General features: G+C 38.5%; 1 protein-coding gene across 12 annotated transcripts in view; it reads left to right on the top strand.

Moving 5' to 3' along the window:
• The first annotated feature begins 14,254 nt into the window (after nucleotides 1-14,254).
• GRIK1 (glutamate ionotropic receptor kainate type subunit 1) overlaps nucleotides 14,255-23,693 on the top strand; it is a 404,320-nt gene continuing 394,881 nt past the window's right edge. For 6 of the 12 annotated variants that reach the window (XM_063659837.1, XM_063659838.1, XM_063659836.1 and 3 more), the window contains exon 1: nucleotides 14,296-14,940. In XM_063659837.1, coding sequence (XP_063515907.1) covers nucleotides 14,823-14,940 — 118 coding nt within the window. In that variant the 5' untranslated portion in view covers nucleotides 14,296-14,822. Of the gene's footprint in view, nucleotides 14,941-14,988; nucleotides 15,063-23,693 lie in introns of those variants that run through there. The other 6 variants (XM_054468420.2, XM_054468419.2, XM_054468425.2 and 3 more) reach the window with 3 other exon arrangements.

The following is a 23,693-nucleotide window of genomic DNA, read 5'->3' as shown; positions in this document are numbered from 1 at the left end:
AAGGTAGAAGAGCCTGGAGACTATGGATAGAAAGTTACAAACAGAAGGATCTTAAACAACATTGATCTCAGCTCTTTCATTTAACAGAGGAAAAGTTTGGGGCACAATAGTTCAACAAAAAAGATTTGTCTGGAGGGATACAAAGGCATAGAACAAAGACATCTCATTATATCCTTGTTTCTTTTTTTTTTTTTTTTTTTTTTTTTTTTTGAGACAGAGTATCGCTCTGTCATCCAGGCTGAAGTGCAGTGGCGTGATCTTGGCTCACTGCAATCTCTGCCTCCAGGACTCAAGCAATTCTCCTGCCTCAGCCTCCCCAGTAGCTGGGATTACAGGTGTGCACCACCACACCTGGCTAATTTTTGTATTTTTTTAGTAAAGATGGAGTCTCACCATGTTGGCCAGGCTGGTTTCGAACCCTAGACCTCAAGTGATCTGCCCACCTTGACCTCCCAAAGTCCTGGGATTACAGGTGTGAGCCACCTCACCTGGCTGGGTTTCTTTCCATTAATTCATATCCATTGGTCTCTGGAACTGTGCTGTCACTCTTCTCTTCCAGCCTATGAAAAAAAAATTCCCTTATTTTGTTATTGTTTTCAAATTAGCAGAGGAGATATTAAATTGGCTTGGGAAAAATAACACAGATAAACATGATTTAAATATTAGGCTCCCCAAATGACCTCGCAGCATCCAGAGAGGAGAACCATCTTGTATATTCTGAAAATAGAACAGTAGAAATAATTTACTACGTTTCTGATCGCATGTGGACATGAACCAGCTGATAGCTTTAACCATCATATACACAAGAGACAGTGAAAGAGAACAGTTTATATTAATTCTATACAAACCAGACCACTTTTATCTTCCTAAAGAATGGGTTAATAGACACTAAAGTAGCATCTTGATCTGCTGTCTTTTGGGCATAACAGCAGAAAAGTTATAGGCACTGAGAAGCTAAACTCCATGACACAGATTTCACTGGTACTGCACCACTTATGTCACCTGCATCTTTTTTAGGGACGTTGGCCACAAAGTACCTGCTCAGTGGAGGACCAGAGCATGAAATAGGCTTTTAGTCACTTTATGGTTAAAAGGAAAAGAGAGAGAAAAAAAGTATCACATTTCACGATGTCAGATGGAGAAGAAACACTGTAGGAAAATTCTCCCAGACAGAAAGAAATTCAGAAAAAGAGTCAAGGTGCAAAGAAGAATGTGATTTTCCAAAAGGCAAAAGGAGCTTTGTAAACTTTGTTTTGAAAAATCTCTCAGAGGACTTTGAGTCAATGTCTTATTTTATCCAAATTGGCTTTCACTTCTGTCACTGTTATTAGAGCTGCTGAGTTTTGCCTGGAAGTGTTGTAGATCCTGTGGTTCCCACGTTTTCTCAAAAACAGAATCACCTGAAAATATTTCTGTGGTTGAGAAGTGCAGTGAATTTAGCTGGCTGTTTGAACACATCTCTGATGTCATCAGCTGTTTGTTCTACCTTTCTGCTGGTTCTCGTCACTCTTCTAATTCCAAATGTGGTTAAGAGAAAGAAACGCAAAATAAAAGTCTGTTTTTGAACCAAATAACACCACCCATGACTAACTATATACTGTATTTGTGACTTTGGACATTTTTATCATTGCCAACTCCTGTGCCCACAAATTGCTACTACTAAATAAGAAACATCTCTTTTATATTCATACAGCCTAAATTAAACACATTATTATCTATAATATGTATGTCTTACTGAATATTCGGAGATTCTCTCTTTTTTTATTCTCTCCTTTTCTCTCTTTTCTTTCATTGGAGGAAAATGGATGATAATAGTAAGTAAATAACAGCAATTTTCTTTTGGAGATTTTCATGCTACATCTTCCTAAAGCCATATGTGTAGACTGAGTATGACTTGAAAATCAAATATGAATGAGGCAGGAATACCTAAAATTATAAGGTAGGACAAGGCTTCAGGAGTGTGACAGCATGACAGAGAGAAATGGAAAACCAAGACTGTACTACCATGAACAAACAAAAAGGCTAAGTTACTTGATATTTTAATCCTACTTTATCTATAAATAATATATGTATGTGATTTAAATAAGCTATTAATGATCTTAAGTTTTTGGTTCATTTAAAAAAACACATACATCATCTTAATTCCCCAGAAGGGACAGTCATCATATCTTGTTCAGAATGGAAGGAGCATTTGGTAAATGCACAGATTGATAAATAAAACTCTAAGTTGGGAACCAGCATAGCACAGTTGGTGAAGAGAGCAGAGTAAATCTGCTTTGTGACTTACAACAAAAATATTGAAGTCTCTTAGTCACTCAGTTTCCTCTCATATCAACTAGCAAAAATGTAATCTATTTCAAAAATTGTCTGGATGCTGGTTAAGGCTTGTGATGATACAGCACAGATCTTATCTCTCAGATTTTATATCATTTGTGGTAGGGGGCTGAGCAAAAGGATAAAGCCACATGTATCTGGATCTATATCATGCTTCAATTATTTTATTCTTAATATTGGCATAACTATATAAGGCTATAAAGAGGAACTGCTCTGATTCTGTAGCCACAGGCAGAAATATAAATGACATTATCAAGGCGACTTTCAGAGACAAAAGGTGGGGACAGAGTATGTACTCAGATACTCCTTTGCCTACAGCTGGGTAGATTTCCATCTCTACTGCTGTCTTGGGTATGACAGCATGTCATGGAGGATTTTCTGTGGCATTGCTGGAGACTGTAAGCCACATTTGAACATTCTTTACTCTTCCATGTTGTGCACCAGATAGGAGCATATGGTTCCAAATGTCTGTGGCAGTTGGGTAGAGGACGCAATAAAAAGAGCTGTTTTATGTTGAGGATATAAAAAAGAGAGACAAATAATGCAATGAATTGGCCACTGGAAAGAAGTCAACTTCAATGTTTTAAACTGCCTTTTATGGTTGTTACAGAAGAAAAACATAGAGAGTTAAAACATTGATAATGTCTACTGCTGTGAGGGGAAAAGTTATTCTCATTGATTATTGTAGAACTATTCAATGAGAAAAAAATCAATATTACTCTAAGATTGTGAAGTCATTTTACAGAATACAGGTACTTTGTATTAATATTTTACAAAAGGTTGTTTTTTTTAGGATTTAAAAAGATAGAGAGTCAGTTGATAACCTGGTTTGGTTTCCTGGGTGAATTTTCAGCTCAATAATTTTACTGTGGTGGAAGGAATTTGTTTACCGTGCCCTGGGATAAATATCCACCTAACCAGGCTCTTACTTGTTTTCTTCTCATTATGTAGCAAGCTTTTAGAGATCAGTTCATTTGCCCCAAATGTCTGAGCTGCACAAAAGTAATGCATTTCCATTTTTTAACACTTGGGATTTAGTGGGTTTTTTTGTTTTTATTTTTTAATGACTCAGGTCACCTACTCACCTATTCACAGGCAATTAGTACACAAATTTGGAGATACTTTTAAAATTTACTGGCCATGGGCAAACTCAGGCCACTTTAATCAAGTGATATCTTATAATATGCATTACTTCTTAAAGAAGGAGATACATTAACTTTCTAAAGTAGGAAACGGTTTGCCTTAAAGAAAGAGATTATCAAATACAATTCTTGTGACCTACGTTGCTGTGACCAGGACATTAAGAATAAGATTAATTACCCAGTCTTCAAAAATTGTAATTATCTAACAATTACGAGCTAGCTAAAAAAAGAACAGTGTAGGTGAAAAATATAAAAAGTTGAGAAATATCTAGGGTCTCCTCAGAAGCAGACACGCAGATGAGGATTTGAGTGTTGTTAGTTAATTTGAGAGACAGTTCCAGGAAAGAATAATAGAGGAGTAAGGATATGGGACAAGGAAGGAGAGGAAGCCAGTAAAGATGCACTGACAAGCAAGTGATCACTCAGGCAACTGGAGCTGAATCCCTTTGGGAAACCGGAGAAAGTACAGAACACACCTTGGAGTTCTCCCAGTGGGTATTACTTCCAGTGACATTGACTCTCTAGCACTAAATGCAAACTTCCATAGTCAAAAAGAAAGGAAGGAAGGATGGGAGGAAGGATGGGAAGACGGAAGGAAGGAAGGAAGGAAAGAAGAAAGAAAAAAAGGAGGAAGGGAGGGAGGGAAGGAGAGAGGGAGGGAAGGAGGGAGAGAGGGAGGCAGGGAAGAAAGAAAGAAAAGAGTCCTTAGGCAGAAAGTCCCAGCTGTATTCAGGAGGCCATGTTCACATATAGTGGTAACTGCTGAGAATATATGGATGGGGCATTGAGAGCATCTGCTAAAGCAATGTATTTATTTTAAAATTTAATTAATTTATTTATTTTTAAAGAGAGAGGATCTCATTCTGTCACTCTCATAGCTCACTGCAGCCTCAGACTCCTGGACTCAAACAATCCTCCTGCCTCAGCCTCCTGAGTAGCTGGGACTAAAGGCATGCACCACTACTCATGGCTATGTTTTTAAAAAAAATTTTTTTAGAGATGGAGTCTCTGCCTAGGCTTGTCTCAAATGCCTGACCTCTAATGATCCTTTCACCTCAGTCTCTCAGGTAGCTTGGACTACAAGCAGGCACCACTGTGCGTGGCTAATTAAAAAAAAAAATTTTTTTTAGATGAGTATCACTATGATGCCAGGCTGGTCTCAATCTCCCGACCACTAAAGATCCTCCCACTTCAGCCTCCCAGGTAGTTGGGACTATAGATGCAAGCCATCATGCTGGTCTTGCTATAACAATTTATATTAAAAGTTATAAAATAAGTGCTTCTGGATAAAGGTGGAGGCTTGAACACTTTTCCCCCAGAAATCTCACAAAAATGACAATTAAGGTACAAGGAATGGGAAGATAATCAGAGAAGTGGAAACTTTCTTGGCCAACTGAAGAATTCTATATGTTAAAGTAGTACTGCTGAAAGGCAAGAATCAAGATAATCTTCAGAGTAGAAAACTCATTGCTCAGAACTAGAAGCCTGGAACACATGAGGACCTGCAGCAAACAGAGAACTAGTATGAAAGGGCTTGCTGGAAAGCTCTTTAGGACACAATTGACTTCACGCTACTGGATAACATCCTCTCCCTATCACTCTCACATAAAACTGGGGCCATAGTCTCGTGGAGTTGATGTTTGCCAGCTCTTTTCTTTCACTCGACTCCAAGAGGGCACCAGAAGAATCTTCTCTTGGGAATATAATCAGCCCAAGAAAAAACTCTTAAACATACTCTCAAACACGTATATACTGGCATCGGAGTTTTCCTGATGTCACTCCAGGTCCCTCTTTAGAAAATCTTAGAACCCCCTAAGTCCTGCTTATTGTATTCAGATCTTACAATCCACACTCCAGTCCCCTTTCCTTAAACATGAGCACAAAACAAAGGGTTAAAGGACATTTAAGGAAGTTTTTCACCTTGAAAGTTGGAGACTAAAATACACGGAAAAAAAGGAACTTAAAAGCAAGAGGCTATTTGGAGGAAAAGTCTCCCAATAATATCCTTAGAGAGTTAAAAAATAATGTTTCATCTGTAAAACAAAAATAACACATTAAAAAAGTCAGATGAAAAATAACTCGAAAACACAATAGCATAAATGAAAAAAATCATAAAAGAACTGAACAATAAAGTTGAGAAAATGTTCCAGAAATTTATACAAGTTGACAAAGAGAGGAATTAACGCAATACATACAACACTGGAATAAATTGAATTTTAGAGAGAGAGCTATTTTAAGCACCTTTGCTCAGGACGTTACTCAAGTATGTTCTGAGAGAAAGAGAGAGATAGAGATAGAAATAAAGACAGAGAGACATGGAGGCAAAAAGAAGGAGAAGGAGCAGAAGAGGAAGAAGAAGGAGAAAAAGAAGAAGACAAGAACAAGATCGGGAGATGGGGATAGGACAGCAAAGTAGACTATAAACCCTGAACAGTGATTGAACCTAAAATTGTAGTATTTTAAAAAGAGGAGAGACTGGGCGTGGTAGTTCATGCCTATAGTCCGAGCACTTTGGGAGGCTGAAGTGGGAGGATCATTTGATCCCAGGCATTCAAGACCAGCCTAGGCAACATGGTGAAACCCCATCTCTATAAGAATATAAAAATTAGCCAGGCATAGCGTTATGTACCTGTAGTTCCAGCTACTCAGGGGGCTGAGAAGGGAGGATCACTTCAGCCCCGGAGGTCCAGGCTGCAGTGAACAATGATTGTGCCACTACACTCTAGCCTGGGTGACAGAGTGAGACCCTATCTCAAAAAAAAAAAAAAAAAAAGAGGAGAAAGAGAAAATCAATTTAATCAGATGAAGGTGTTAAAGAGTAAAATCATGTCAATATTATCTATTGACATGGAAGTCAGTAGATAATACCTCAAATTGATGAAGTCAGCAAACACTATTTATGTATACTACGGAGAAACAGAAATATAAGATGCATAAATAGTGGACAAAATAGCTGAAAGAGTTGGAGAGCAGGAGCTGGAGGAAGAGGGAGAAGTGGTACTGTTTCAGTATGTTTTTATTTAGTACTATTTAACTTTTAAAATGATATGCATGTATTGCTTTGATAAATAAAATATAATAATTTAAAAAACAGATGACATTTGCTGTATGAGATTAGGAGGAGAGAAGTTAAACCAGATGTAATAATTAGAAATTTGGTTAATTTATATGATTTAAATATGAAGGGATTTAATGTGTTTTGTTGTCAGGAGACTTAAATTGAAATTCCATAAGGAAGGGTGGGCTGAATAAAAATTAGAATGTTGTTAACAGTTGTGAGCTTCAATTTTAGCTTTTTTAAGGCAATTTCTAGCTCTCTAACTTTAAGTTTTCTGTGCACTTATTTAATGATTCCCTGAAATAATTTGAGCTTATAAGATTGCTGAAAATAATGATTAATGAAACACTATGTAAAAACAAACTTTCATCAAACATTGACTACATCAGTGAAACACAGGAGATATACCATGTTATACCTCCCTGCCTGAACTGAGATTTCTTTGTTATATTTTACGGAATTCTTGACATTCCAAGCATTCAGATCTAATCAGTCTGCTAATACGAATTGAGTTCCTACTATGTGTCAGAAGTCGGGAGTGGCTCTGGACGTGCACAGAGCCACAGCATTGTATGCACGCACAAACCCCGCTCTCCTGGTTCTTGAAATCTAAAGGAGAGAGAGAAACATTAAACAAACAAATAAACAGTTAAAATTAGAGATAAGTGGTGAGGAGGAAAAGTACAGCATGCTAAGAAGGAATAAACTGGGTTGACGTATTTTTCACTGTGGACCCAAGGAAAGCCTCTCTGAGAAATGAGATACTCAGGAGTAAATAATCCTTAACCAGGTAACCTGTGAGAAAAAGGATGCTCAAGGACTGAGAGCGGTTTGGGGAAATGCACTGTCATGAGGAGTTGGGCATAACTGGGGACCAGAAGAGGACCGGTGGCCCTGAAGCCAAATGAGAAGGAAGAATTCTGGAGAGGTAGAGTGGGGAGGAACACCAGAAGCAAAAGCAAGGAGAAGCTGGTATTGTGGCCCAGGCTGGTGGGGAACTCCTCCTTGTGAAGCACCTAACTGGGTGGATGAATGATGGCAAATGAGTACAGGTGGAAAAGATGCATTTGGCTCCAAGGTTTTACATCAGATTTAGAAGAAATTCTAAAATCCTCAGGGAGGCTGGTAAGGATCCCTAGGGACCTGGAATCTGCCCACTTTTCCCATCTCCTCTGGTGCTACAGTCTCTCCAGCTCACAGCAGCCAAATACACTTTAAGACCTTTTCTGTGACTGGAAACTGCTTTCCGTAACAGAGCCTTCTCTCTGCCTGGAATGTTCTTCTCATCCCCCTTGCAGTCACTCCCAAGTTCCCTTTAAGGCAATGTGTAAACGTTCCTTCCTCTGAGCAGTCTTTCCTGAGCTCCTAATAGAAGCCAAGTTCCACTTTCAAAATCTCTTCTCACATCTATTAGCTTTTCTTCATGGAAACTACATTCTGTCCCTGTGCCTCAGTGTCCTTTTTTTGTAAAATAGAAGAACTAATGTGAGTAACCATCTCAAAGGGTCATGGGGACTTGGGACTGCAAGACACTAAAAGTAGTGCCTGGTATATAGTAAGGGCTCTGTAAATATTAGCTATTATTTGAAGGAAGCTAGGCTGAAAGAATATGTTTTATATTCATGCTAAGTTTCAAAACAGGCTTTTTTTTTTTTTTTTTTTTGAGACAGAGTCTCGCTCTGTCACCCAGGCTGGAGTGCAGTGGCATGATCTTGGCTCACTGCAACCTCCACTTCCTGGGTTCAAGCGATTCTCCTGCCTCTGCCTCCGGAGTAGCTGGGATTACCAGGCAAGTGTCACCACGCCCAGGTAATTTTTGTATTTTTAGTAAAGACGGGGTTTCACCATTTTGGTCAGGCTAGTCTCGAACTCCTGACCTCAAGCGATCCACCCACCAGGCATGAGCCACCGTGCCCCGCCTGTTTGCAGGACTATTTACATGATCATAAGCCCCACGAAGGCAAGAACAATACCTATTGACTGGGTCTTTGATAACTAATGTAGTCCCTGAAACAAACCATAACAAATTAAAACATAAACCTCATGCTGTCACTTCTCTATTCAAAGCCTTCAGTGACTCCATTTCATCCAGAAGAAAAGTCGGTCCTTACGCCAGCCCACAAGTCCTTAGCAGATGCATGCACCTGCTGCCTCTCTAATTTCACCTTTGCTACTCCTGTGTCACTCATGACTTTCCAACCACAGGAGAATTAATTGGAGTTGGTGGTTTTGCTACCTTGTAAATGTACTGACTGCAATTAAATTGTTTGTTTTGAAAAGGTTAATTGCATGTTATGTGGATTTAATCTCAATTTGTTTTTTAAAAAGCTGGGGCTTTAGAACCATAGTGACCCAGCTCTAATTCTGTCACTTAGCTGTATGATTTCTGACATCTGCTTCACCTCTCTATGCCTCAGTTTCTTTAGCTGTGATAAGTGCATAACAGTAGTACTTACCTCTTAAGGTTGCTGTATTAGGTAAGTTAACGCCTGTAAAAACATGAAGAACAGTGTCTGGCATATAAAATAAATACAAATAAATGCTCATTATCTTAAGGAAAAGTTCATTCTATTTATAAACAAAGAGAGCAAAAATATGACCCATCCTTTTATAAAATTTCTATAATTTATAGTTAGGTCTGGAACGGGAAATGGAGAATATGAGTCTAACCACTTCATGCTATGGTTGAGGCAGTTAAGGTCCAAGGAGGTGATGTGACTTGTCCAAGAGCAGTGAGTTATAGTCAGTGGTCAGCCCAGGGCTGGCTCCCAATACCCTGAGTACTCAGCCTGGGTCTTTTCTTCTTTAGCCTGTGATGAGTCCAACATATGTATGAAATTAGCTAAATACCAACTAGGTTCAGACCTTCCATGTGACTGAATTTCTTTAGAGTCTCCGGTTATTACAATAGGATGTGAAGGGATAAATAACTGAGATAGTTTTTTTTTTTCCCAAAGATTTCACTACAGCTGCTTTCCACAGTGCTTTGGCAAATAGACCAGTGTTAGTACAGAAATTACAGTAAAATTGTTAAGGTATGTGTAATGATAGCCACTTTGCTGAAAATGAAATTATAAAAGAAACCCCTACTCCATACAGCATTTTGCCAAAATCTGAAGAAGCACATGTAATGTTATACTCTGGTTTTCCTAGACATGAACTCAGGATAACACTAAACATTAAGCCGATCAATGTAGGTGCTTTGAATGAAATTAAAAGAGAAATTTAGGATCCTTATTCAACTCAATCTTACAAATCTGCTGCTATAATTTATAGGTTGTACATCTTATGAGAGAGCATCACTCATTCATTTATTCATTCAGTGAGTAGTACTCAAGCTCCCTCTAAGCACCAGGCACAGTGTTACACACTAAGTTTTCAAGCAAACAGAGCAGACAAAGAGTCCACTATCAGAGAATTTGTAATAAAATAAATGAAACAAGTAGAGAGTTAATAATGACCAGGAGGGATCTAAGATGGGTCTTGTGAAGAAAGCTAATGGGAGGAGCTAATTTAGATCAAACAGACAGAATGGATAGAAAGAGGCAAATGAGAGAAGAGAAATAATTAAGAGTTTATTGTAATAGACCAGATGGAAAACAGAAGATCATGGTGATTTAGGCTAGTGCCGTGGCTCTCAATCAGGGGTAATTTTGTACATCAGAGGGCATTTATTTGACAATGTCTGCAGACATTTTTGGTTGTCACATCTTGAGGGGAGGATACTGCTGACATCTAGTGGAGAGAGTCCTGGGAAGTGGCTAAAAGTCCTACAAAGAACCGGACAACTGCCTTCATAAAAAATCATTTTCTAACCAAAAATATCAATAGTTTTGAGGTTGAGAAACCCCAGGCTAGTATGATATCAGTGGAGTATAGAGAAGTCGACTAAAGACATACTCTGGAGGTAAAGCCATTATAAAAATAAACTGATTACGGGAGTAGGTGAAGAAGTAAGAAAAATGAAGGGTGACCTCCTGATTTTCCAGTTTAATGGCTGGAAGGTGGTGTTCATATTGAAATGAGAAAATTTGGGAGAGGATTCAGTGCGAGGCAATGACATGGGACAGAATCAAGGATTTGAGATGTTGACTCACTTAGAAATGGTCACTAAAATTGGCTGCATGAATCTGGAGGTTTGAGCAAAAGACAACATTTGAGAATCTTTGGCTAAAAGGTAGTATTTAACATCACAGAAATATATGATATGACCTAGCGAAAAAAGCATAAAGAAGTAGTCAAGAACTCAAGATTTTGACCCTACATCAGCTACACAGTCCCAGCAGGCTCTAAAAGCCACTTGATCTTTTGTTTTTGGTGCCATAAGTAATATTTTAAGTTTCCTCAAGTATGCTCACAACATTTTGAAAAGACTGTATAACATTTGCATTCCCCAGGTTACTCTAAGCTATTTTTCTTTGTTATCTTCTAAAAATTAAGTAATTTAAAATGGATTAGTATCTAAGTAATGCCACCAGCTTGCATAGGAAGCACAATGCTGCATGTCATTGTACTGTTTTATTATTACCCACGGTGTATCAATTTAAGCTTAAGATTTGGGGAATGGGAAAAAGACGGCATGCATTCAATTAGACATGTTTATTCTTAAGAGGGCACGATGAGAAAATGTGAATCAAGAGTGATTAACAGAGTCATTTTGGGCAAAAAATAACTGGATGAATATATGTACAAAATACAGTCCTTCTAAAAAGCACAAAACAAATTAACAGCAGCTGCTGATCACTCATTGAGTAACTCAACACCATGAGCCTGTGTACATGAGCAGTGGAGAGAAGCATTTTAACAAGGAAATAAATTTCGGTTTTAAGCTTTACAGAATTTTACAGATGATACAGCAACGTAACTGCAGTGTGCCATTTAGTTTTCAAGAAACTTCCTTTAGTAAATCTCTCTAATATTTCTAATTATCAAAATGAACTGTTTCCTCATAAACCAGAGAGATAATACAGGCAAAAAGTAGCAAAACTCTTGAAATGGTATCAGAACAATTATGATTACCATATAATTAATTGGACCAGTGTTGTTGACTTCTTGCCCAAAAAACAAAATATTTCAGTCTCTGCAATCTGGGGCAGATTATTACTAGAAATGTATGCATGGATTCCTTTAACCAGGAAAGTAATGACCACAAATAAACTAAAATATGCTGAGTAACAAGGACCTTGAGAAATTCTTCACATGCAGTAGCTCATATAATCCTCCAATGGCCCTGTAGTGTTATTATTATTCTCATTTTACAGATGAAGATATCAAGTCATAGAAAGTTTATTAGTTAGTATAGAGTAGCTTATGCTGCAGTAACAAACATCTCAAAATTGTAGTGGATTAAAACATAATGTTGAGCCGGGACTGATTTGTTACCAGTGTGTTGCTGTTCTAGAAACATTCAGAGCAACTCCCTTACAAAAAAATCATTCAGGGATTGAGGCTGCTTTCATCTTAACCTCTAGAATTTGTGGCTTTCAGAGTTACTGTGGAAGGGAAAGAGAGTCCTGGAAGGCCATGCAGGATCTTTTTCACTGTCTTCCTTTTCTCCTGGCAGCGGTGCACTTTCACTCACATTTTATTGGCCAAAAATGGTCACATGATTCCAACTAATTGAAAAGGTAGATTCTAACTAATTGAAAAGGTACAGGCTTTCATGAGCCAGAGAAAGGGAAAACTAGATATACGAAAGCACCAGCAATGGACTACAGGCAGACATACAAATTTAACCAAAGCTAAAAACATAGACTTGGTAAAACCAGAATTTAAACCCAGATTGTTCAAAAGCTGACTTAATTCTAGACCTTGGGTCTTCAAACTTTAGCCACTCAATATCTGCTATGTATTGTTCTTTGATGTACCCAGAGAAAATAGATGACTAAAAATGCTTACCACAGACCTTTAGGTTTAAAAATAAACCCTCTAACAGATTTACATTCATTCTCACTTTAAGAAATACTTACTAATCCCTTTTAAACCACCAATTCTTTGAGTTTTGAAGCATCACTTCCTGAACAAGCCCTTTCCAAACTCTTAAATGGGATTAGACTACTTTTTTTCTTTACTTCCATAGCACCATTTTGTAAAGCTTATCATACTTTAATGCCAGTGAGTTCCAAGGTGGCAGCAATCATATCCCTCTGTGTCTCCAGATATTGGCACAATACCTCACACAACGTGGGCTCTCAAAAATATGCATAAATAAATGAATAGTTTGACTTTGCCTCTTTTCTGAAGCAGGTCATGCTACTGTTTTTCTTAATTTTTATTTGCACAGGAAGGGTCTCGCTATGTTTCCAAGGCTGGCCTCGAACTCCTGGTTTTAGGTCATCTTCCCTCCTCAACATCACCAAAGTGTTCCAATGTAAGCCAACACACCCAGCCTTGCTGCTGTTTGATATTCTCTGGTCTTAAAAATGCTCCCCGAATGAGACAAAATTTACTCTTCTACAATTTCCCTCTGACAATCTTATTTTTCTTAGTTCTTCTCACATAACTAACACTGAATAAGGCTACTTTCTTTTAACACAACAGCTCTTCAAATGTCTGAAGATAACCAGCATGTGCTCCTAATTCCTCTTGGTTTCCTCAATCTTTCCACGCAAAAATGCATTCCTAAATCCCTATAAGTCCCTCTTCTTATCTGCAGCCATGTTCTGCTTTGTTAACTCTCATTCCAAAGTGTCCAGAACCAAGCCTACTACTTGAGATATGAACTGACTAGCTTTCCACAGTGGAGTTCTAACCTCCCTTGGAGAATGAACATGCATTTTCCCCATCATAGGGTTTTTAGTGAAAAGTATTGTGTCTGACACCACAAACAAAATACTCAGTAGGTATTTGTTGAATAATGAATTAATTAATTAATACACGAATGGACTTTAAGATATATTAGATTCCTTTTGCAATTGTTTCCCACTCTAGGCTCATATAACAACTGTGGACATACTTTTCATATGGATTTGGTCAGTTCTTCAAAATCTATTTACCAGTTAAAAAAAAGAGATGTTAATATAGAACTAGCAAACATATATATAGAACATTACCCACAAAACTCAAAGGAAATTAAGCCGACATAATCAAATGCTAATTTCCCTAGGGAAGTGTCCTTGTCCTTCTACAGAGAAACAGTCTCCAAACCTACATTGCTAAAATAGCCTATTTTTCAGTGTTCAGACCTGACAGTTAAAAGAAATGAAGAAAAGCAGCGGCGCTGGAGGCTGCTTCCATGTCAGTGGCACGTGTAAATGGAAGCAATTTGCAAGAGATTATCTCGGGTCCAAATAGGAATGAAGCCACTATAATCTTGGAGTACTGAAGCTTTCTCATTCCTCTCCCCCTTCCCTTGTTCTTCATCCTTGTCAGAGTTAAAACAGGAGCCCCGATATTTTCCAAAATATTGGAGGTGATTTTCCATTATATGATGGGACGAGTCATAGCTGGCTGTCTATAAGACCCCCTAACAGGTGCACAGGGACATTACCAAGAAGACTTCCTTGCCACTTACAGCGGACAGCAGAGGCTTTCTCTGCTCGGACCAATAGTTTAGATTTGATCTGTCTTGAGAATGCAACACTCGATCGACTTCCCAGCAGCAGAGCGCAAAGTTGAGGGAGAGAAAAAGAGCGTGCGTGTGTGTGTGTGTGTGTGTGTGTGTGTGTGTGCGCGCGCGCGCGCGCGCGAGTATCTTGATCAGGGGGTTGGGGCGGGCAGTAAATAAAGGGTGGGGCCAGCGAGGGGAGGAGGAAAGCAAAGATTGAGAGAAGCCAGAACGTGGCTCCTCTCCCAGTTAACCTGCTGGAGCCCATCAGGCTTGCTCAGAGCCCCTGCACCAACTCACCCTGTACCCTCTCTCCTTCTTCATTAGTCTTCTTTCCCCCTTTCCCCTCTTCTGTCTGCACCTACCCCCCACTTTTGCATCTGACCAAAGGACGAATGAGGGAGACGTTCCTGCAGATCGGGGCAGCAACTTTCCTCAGCTGGTCTCTGGGCTCCGGGAGCCAGAGAGCGCTGATCCTCCGCGGTCTGCGGCCCATGGAAGAGGAAGAGGAGGAGCCGTGATGGGCTAGCGACAGCACTGAGGAGCCCCGAGCGAGCTCAGCCTTGCCAGCCAGCTCCGCGGTCCCACGCGGGTTCCCTCGAGCTCGCTCCGTGGGGAGCGCGCAGCGTGCTTGGAACCGGGGCATCCAGAGAGGATGAGGCGGGGACCCGGCCCAAGTTGGGTGCATCTCTCGGGCGTCCGGCAGCGGCTGTATCTCGGCATGAATTAAGAAGCTAGGAAGATGGAGCACGGCACACTCCTCGCCCAGCCCGGGCTCTGGACCAGGGACACCAGCTGGGCACTCCTCTATTTCCTCTGCTATATCCTCCCTCAGACCGCCCCGCAAGTACTCAGGATCGGTGAGTGAGCCCTAGGCTGCCTGCTCGGGAGACGTGATCGCTCGCCGCACCAGCGCGGGTGTAGCGGGTCCCGGGCGAGGCAGCGCAAGGCGGCGCAGGAGCCGGAGCTGGGGAAGGTGGAGGTCAGTGCGCGTGGGAGGCTACACGAAAAGGGGGGAGCCGCGTCACTGCTTCCCTCCTGGAGGGTGCCGGGCTTCCCCGGGAGGTACAGTTGGCGGGTTTTTCAATCTGGGCTCCAGGAACGAGGGGTAGAGTGCGGGAATTCAGGTTCGCAGGGACCGGCACCCCTACTCTGGGCAAGGGATCGCGCGCCGCTGCAGCCACTTGAGTTGGGCGCAGAAATGAGCTCTCCCAGCCGCCTGGGTGGGCGTCTGGCAGTCCAGATCCGCAGTCCCGGTGCCTGGCAACCTGGGCTCTGGGCACTGGCGAGTATGCACGAATCTCAAGAATAGAATACAGGGACCACTAAGGATGTGGGAATATCCTAGAGCCTGTTACCCCAGAGCCTCCAAGTTTTTATGCCTAAGTTGGATTCTTCCACATGGAGTCTGCCAACTCTGACGGGTTCCACTAGATTGGGGCAGAGTTCAGATCTGACTTCGAGCTGAAGATTTGAAGAGTGAGAAGGACGGTCAGTTAGCAACATCAGCAGACACTTAAGTTTCCCACTTGCTCCCTAATTTGCCCGCTTGCCTGCCACTGAGCAAGATCCAGTTCCCAGTCTAGGTAGCTTCCTAGGAGATTCAGGGCTCTGATCTCGAATGAGATAAAAAGATACCGGAAGGCTGAATGTGGGCAGCCCAAAGATGACAAAAGGCAAGGACAGTGGAAGGGACGTGGACTCACAGCTATAAGTGCACAGCACCCACCACCAAGGTTTGGTCTGTGGCTGCATAGGGCAATTTCTGAGCTTTGAGAGTTGACACAGCTCTTCCCCTTTAAAACTAAACCCAGTTATTGTTCTCTTAATCTCATTTGCCCTCCTCCTTTCCCAACCCATCGGACTTCTTAGAGACACAGTCACAGAGGGAGCCACAGGTGAAGTTGTGACATCACATGGGTCTCTTAACTTCTTCCATCTTCCACTTTCAACCGCAAGAGTGAAGCCCTGATCTCTGAGGACTTCTAACTCCCCCTTTCCAGGATCTAACAGAATATGCCAGGAGCAGTGCCAGGCACTGGCATAGTGACGCTTCCTGAGCAGTTGAAATTGCTCAGTTACTATACTAGCTCTGACCTACAATTAGCCAGCCCCTTTACAAAAATTCAGAACATAGTGGGTTTTATTTTTTAATCACTGAACATGCTCACTAAAAGAAAAATAGAAAAGTGCTACTTTGAGCTGCAGATCTCAAATACTAACTTTTACTACACACGTATTTTCTAGACTATGGGTAATTTTAATGTGCATTGTATTGGATAGTTTAGAGTCTTTTCTAAAACAGTTTCAAAGTATTTATTTAAAAAAAAACTTACTACTATACATAACTGAAATATCCTTTATCTGAGATAAGTTCTAGGTTTAACATCCTGGGTTTTTGAGAATGCAATCAACTCTACTCACCCTGGTTAAAAAAAAAAATTCTGAACAATACAAAGTAAGTAATGAGTGTGTGTGTTATAATTTCCAGTACTTATTAACTTAATTGGGGTTTTGCTTGTGTCTTTTACCTTTTGAAAGAGACAAATCTAGGGATGCTAGAAATGGCTGTGCTAGCCAATGTTCCTCATCCCTGTATAACAAATATAAGGTAGCATTTTCCTTTCCTATATCCCCCACATCTAAAGGAACTCAGGAGGAGAAGGGAAAAGGATGCTTTAAGGTATATTTGTTCACAGATCTGAGTATTTTTCTAAGCTCCAAGCAATCACAATCATCTATGTAAAAGTAGTTTTCAAAGTGAAAACAACCATCATGATTCACTGACCTTACAAATATATGCCACAAGATAATGAGGTTTTCTTTTTTCTAAATGGGAGCCAAAATGCATAAAATAAAATGGCATGGCATGGCCTGGTGTTGTTTATGTGCAGTACAAATATGTTACTCCTTCTGGCCTGGAGTGTTCTGTGGCTGACATGAGCACTGTTGCCCCGTATGCACCTAAGGACCAACGCATGCTTTTAAATGAGCAATTTAGCACTGTGGAAACCAGCTTTACCTCAGAGAAAACCTGCTTCCCTACAGTGACTTTCTTGTGTCAGTCAAGTGCAGTATTGAATACAAAAAATTAACAAAAAGGGGTTGGGGACTAAGCCAAAGTTTATGTGTGTGTATGAGTGTGTGTAAGGAAAACGAAAGGGGAGTTGTATTCTTTATTATATCCTGTCCCATTCTTCTTTCCAACAAACCATCACCCATCCAAGCAACCGACCGATCAACTAAACAATCAACCAACCAACAAAAAGGATCTCTAGATTATTAACTGGCATGTTTTTTAGTGACTTAAAATATTCAAAGTAAAGTATAGCGAAATCGCTAGGCACTTAGTACTGGCTCCTCATATAGAGAAGGCACTCAAATGCTTGAATGAATTAATTACTGGTCTACTTTTCTTGTCAAAGTGTCTGCTTAAGCTTCAGTTTTGGAGAAAAGGATAAAAGCTAAGATAAAATTCATGCATACTGAATATTTGAGAGAGTACTGAGTTCACATACATTATTTGAGCATACACTGTGAATGTCTGTTGGAAAGTTTATAATCTTATGCAACAGTTAAGAGACAGAGAAGGTCGGTAGGATAATGGTGCCCTTAACATTATTGCTGCACTCAAGAAGTTTCCCAGCAGCTTGCATAGAAGAGAAATATAGCTGGTTGCTGGGAATTGTGTGGAGCTGCTGGAGTCATTCCTGCCTCTCTGTATACACCAGTGTATATCAACAACCAGTTGACATACGTAATTACTTGGTCTGTGAGCTTCACAATCACAAATATCTTCCTTAATCGGGTGGCTGACTTATAATTAATGGTTAGAACAGGATCTAGGTAACCTTAGTAGACATGGCCCACCACCATTAATTAAAAAAAAATTCCAAGTGCATATGCAATTTTAGGACAGATGTGTAATATTTATAATAAAGATTGCAGAAAGATAGTTAGATAATATATTTTTGTGCATCATCTCAACACATGCAATTATAGAGTTCATGGTAAAAATAGGATTAAGAATTGAGTAGTGGGCAGCCAGGCTTTCTGAAGCATGTTTTGGTGTCAGAAAGCATAGGTTTGATTCCCACCTCCATGATTTACTAGATACATCGATGAGTGAGTGAGGGTTATTTAGTCTTACCAGGCCATTGCTGTTGCATCTGATAAATTGAATTAAAACTACTGCAAACCTCACAGTGTCATTGGTAGGCGCTCAATATGAAATGGCTTTGAGTAATATCTGGATACATTTGTTGTATTATTATTATTGTTATGTTGTTTTTACTACTTTTTTTATTATTTACATTTTCTTCCTAAACAGGGACTTAACCGTTGATTGGTGTATCTTTATAAGACCTTTAATATCTTTGAGCCTAAATCTCTTCATCTGTGAACTAGCAGTAATGATATCAACCTTTTCTGTTTCACAAGGGAAGATGAAATACACTAAATTCTGTAATTTGCCAAAAAACCACCAAATAAATATGGTACTATTATGTAGTTAAGTACATCACATAAATAGAAATATTATGGAGATTTATATGAATAGTGTGGAAATCTATAGTGACAATATCATTGTTCACATGCTTTTATTTCCTTGACAGAGGTCCAATTTTATTTTATGTCAATCATTACCTTGGCTGTAGCATCATTTTTGGAAATTTTAACCCAAAGATCCCCAAAGTTCCAAGTAATGTTTTTAGTTGTTCATATTTTTACATAAGTGTGTACAGACCCATGACTTTATTTTTAGTTTTTTCATCATTTTAATATTCATTCTTCATTCAACAAATACTATTTGAGTTCTTACTTCCTTAGCATGAGCCAGACACACTTATAAAATTGCAGGATGTACAACAGTGAATAACATGGACAGCATCTGCCCCTTGAGGTTTGCATTCTGGCAATTGCAATCTATACTGCTGATGTTTTTCATCAGATTTTCAATGTGGACACTTTAAAATTGTTTTCAAATAGTATTCTTGAAGAGTTTTTAGTTAATGTTCTGCCACTGATCTATTATATCAATTGCATAGTCAACTTGGAATAGGTTCTGGCTTCCAAATGCACAGAGTGTGGAGAGTGGCGCATGCTGCCAAACCTGGAAGAAACTCAGAAACTCAGAGGAGAGTTGCCTGTGTTTAGGAAGACCTCTTTGACTGGAGGTAGAGTCACTGAGAGAAGCACCTGTGTCTTCAAAATCATGTTGGTCCTAACATGAACTTGAAAACTCCAGTGGGCACTGGAAAAGTCTAAAGAGAAGGTATCTGATAGTGTGATATAAAAGAGAGTGCCTGACTAATATTAACATGTTTCTGAGAATGAGCAGATCTTTTCCCTTAACAATTTTACCTGTGTCATTCATCTTTTCGTTTAACATTGATTTTATGGGCCTGATGTTAACATTACATAGACCTCAACTTCAGCTACTTTTCTTGTAAGGTTTATGATCTCTGGTTTTCACTGAGACAATGACTTTGCATAAGTTCAGTTATTACTGGTAGAAACACCAGAAATTGAAACTAGCTATTCTGGTCTCAGGTTTTGAGCTCCTTGCATTAAATTATGCCATATTGTGTATGGACTTATGTATGCCAAGTACACACAGTATAAGTGTGTGTTCAAACAATAAATAACACTTACTTTAAGTAATTTAGTTACCCGGAGTAACTAAAAGCAGAAGTTCATTTCTCTTATATTTGATTTCAGCTTAGTATACACTATATTGGTCCTAACATGAACTTGAAAACTCCAACGGGCACTGGAAAAATCTAGAGAGAAAGTATCTGATAGTGTTACATAAAAGGGAGTGCCTGACTAATGTTAACATGTTTCTGCAAATGAGCAGATCTTTCCCCTTTCACTGTGTGTACTAAGTGGGGAAATCAAATACAAGAAATCAACTCTTGCTCTTGGTTATCCAGGGTAACTAAATTACTTAAAAGTGAGTGTGATTTATATGTGAGGCAACTAGCAAAGAGAAAAACTGATATTATCAGTGGAGTCTCCAGAATTTCTCCGTTGAAAGGGTTCAACTAATGCAATCAAGTTGGAGAGGAAGCCTCACTACTTACCTATGCCTAGCAAACACACTGTTTGTTGTTAGAGTGTACAATTAACTGGGATGGGTTTAGAGGAAGGATTGATGGAGATGGTGGTGGTGGTAATCTCTCATTCCTCTTTTGTTGTTTCACTGATAATTATCCATATAACATAGGAAATATCATTTATATTCTAAAATTTTCCAAAAGCTATTTAGACTAGAGGAAAGAGTAGTGGCTATCTCAATTCTGTTTTGTTGTTTCACTGATAATTATCCATATGTCATAGGATATATTATTTATGTTCTAAAATTCTCCAAAAGCTAGTTAGACTAGAAGAAAGAGTAATGGAGGACTTCAGGGAGAAAGGGATTCATATTTCCAGCTGCCTTCTTCTAACTGACTGAAACTGAGAAGATTATTTAATTTGTTACCTTCCGTTTTGTTATCTATAGAAGAGAAAATAATAATAACAAATTTATAGTTTATCATAAGAATGAAATATATCACATGTAAAATGCGTGGCATACCTTCGATCTTGAGGAAGATAACTCTCTCCCTCTCTCTCTCTCTCTCTCTGTTAATGAACAGGGTGAGAGTTTTGTGCTCCACAATTACCTGTTTGAACAAGCAAGCGTGGGGAAATGTTCTTACTTGGAGATTCATGAGGCACATTTGTATAGTAAAGGCTTTTTGAAATTCTGCAGCAAAACAAACAAACACTCTGTTTCTTTTGTTTAACCCAGTGTCTTTCACATTTTAATTATTGGAAGACCCTTATTTGAATTGTAGTTATTAATGTCCCACTCAACTCATGCTCTCCAGAGCACACATGAGGAAACATGGGCCGGTAAAACCACTGCAATTTCAGCACACACATCCAAAGTCCCATGGCCATACATCCTGCAGCTGCTTCATTCTAAGCCAGAGTCTGCCATTCCCAATTTCAGAACATTTTCTTAAAGGTTTAAGATCACCATGACACACGGTTACCTATATAAAAACCTGCACATATTGCCCATGTACCCGGAACTTAAAATAAAAATACAAATTAATAAAAAAAAAACTTAGTATGGTGCCAGATATTTTGCATGCTTAATAAATATTTTTCTTTAAAAAAAAGTATACTTAGATGTTTAATACTTATTGCCCTCTTTTATTTAGAAAATATTCTTAAAACCACAATCTATTCTAAAGGTTTACCATTTTATTAGCATAAAATTTGATCTGGGGCCATTTTCCTTTTCTTTTTCTCATTTTTTTTTCCCCCACTAGACTGGCTTTTTAACATTGTTTTAAATTGAAAATTCATATTAGACTTATAATATCTTTTCCAGGAATGTAATTTGTGGTAAATTAAAGGTCTATATTTAAAATTTAATCTATTCTTTGTTTTAAAATGCTTATCTGATTTTTTAAATTACAAATTTTCATGACGACACAAAAGCATTCAAGTTAAAAGGAATATATTCCAACTAAATCAACTGTATTAATTTCTTATCTTGATTTACTACTGAGATCAAGTTGTATCAAATTGGAAACTCCCTACTTATTATACAGCACTGTCACTATTTTTCCAATTAATTTATTTAAAATAATTAAATTAAGTGTTTAAAATAATAAAGTAATTAGAAAAATAGTTAATGTTGGAGAGGAAAATTTTTAAAAAGGAAAGAAGTAAAAATATTTAATTTATAATCTCAGTTATGAACTACTGAAAACATTAAACTCTTTAGAATAACTTTCCCAGGTTACTTGGACAATATTTTACTTTTTTCTTATTAAAAACTTAGAAATTTTCTAAAGTACACAATGAAATCTAAGGTAAGATTAGTCACAAATTGAAATTAACAAGCAATTATATTGACTAAATAATAAGTAAACTATTGGCCACAAATTAATCTCATAGAAACACCTTCCACAGCTTGAAAATATTTTCTTTTAGCTTTTAAAAATATTATTTGGCACATTCGTCAAGTAAAGCAGTTAAATTTGAAATATTAGGTCATGTTGTGTCTTTTGATTAGTTGCTAGTTTACTAGTATCCCGGCAAAGCAAAAATACAAAATAAAGCAACCATACAACAGCCTATCAACTGTATTGAAAATTTCTACTTATTAATGTTTCAAGAGAAGTGTGATAATGCAGATTTTTATATCAGAATTATGCCTGTGTGTTTTTATTTAACAAAAATCCAATGGTGGTTATTATTACCATCAGTTATCTTCAATTTGGAGACTAACAGTTCACTACAACTTACTATTTCCGTTTAAAAATTCAAAAAAGTATTAAAACTTATTTTTTACACTAAACAAGTCAAAGAGCACAGACAATCTTAAGGCAAAACACCTATTTTATCTAATGATTGATTAAAATTCAACCTATACATGGGTTGGTATACACACACACATATTTCCTTGCTCTGTCTGCTGAGAGGGCTTATGAACGATGATACCCCAGTAACAATGAACACTCCTGGCATCTAGGGTTCCTCAGAAAAAAAATATATTATCCTGGTATTGGGAAGGGAAATACATAAGATGATTCTGGAGGATCTTATAGTGCCGGAAAGTAAAGAAATGCTCCCATGAGTGCATACTGATATAGATAAATGATTAAATAAATAAGTAGGGAGAATAGGCAAATCTGCTCAGCAGAAGAGCCAGGGGATCCAGGTCAGCATCAGCAGTGGTAGGTTATGCTGCTAGTATTCACGCTTGATAACAGGTGACTCAAATGGTATGTTACCTATCTGGCCTTCCTCCCCAAAGCCTAGAGCCCTACTCTAATAATGAGAAAACATCGGACAAATTCCAACGGAGTAGCATTCTACAAAATAGCTGACCAATATTGACCAAAACCACCAAAGTCATGAAAAACAAGGAAAATCTGAAAAACTGTCACAACCAAGAGAAGCCTAAGAAGCTTAGTGAGAAAAATGTAATGTGCTATCCTGAATGCAGTCCCGGAGCAGCAACAACAAAATGACATTAGGTAAAAACCAAGGACTCTGAATAAAGATTGACTTTACTTAATACTAATTTATTAATACGAGTTTATTAATTTTAATGCTGTACCATACTAACGTAAGAATATCAGGAGAAAGAAGATGTGGAGGACATGTGAACTTGGTACTGTATTCTCAGTTTTCCTGTAAACCTAAAGCTGTGCTAAGAAATAAAGTCTATATTTTAAAAAGATTCAACCCATATCAAGGTTTCTTCTGCTACTGTTTCTACCTACTCCGCAGTACATAAAGATCTGCAACTGTATCAAGGGATGAAAAGGAAAAAGTCTCGTTCATTCCATACAACATGCTACATGCGGGGTTTTCTAAGAGTGTCCTTAAAGACAACAATATTTAATGTTGAAAAAATCATTGAAGAAATAAGCTTTATATAACAATTGCTAATCTGATGGTCATATGTCTTCTTTAGAATTCTGCAGTGAGTTTGTAGAAAATCAGACATTAGCTGTTTCTATCCATTAGCATCTTGGTCTTCAACTATTATACTTTTTGTACTTAAATATAATTTACCGTTTAATATTGATGCAAGCATTGT

The sequence above is a fragment of the Pongo pygmaeus genome, chromosome 22 (genome assembly GCF_028885625.2).
Source record: "Pongo pygmaeus isolate AG05252 chromosome 22, NHGRI_mPonPyg2-v2.0_pri, whole genome shotgun sequence".
NCBI lineage: Eukaryota > Metazoa > Chordata > Mammalia > Primates > Hominidae > Pongo > Pongo pygmaeus.
This window is presented reverse-complemented; position numbering and strand designations above follow the sequence as displayed.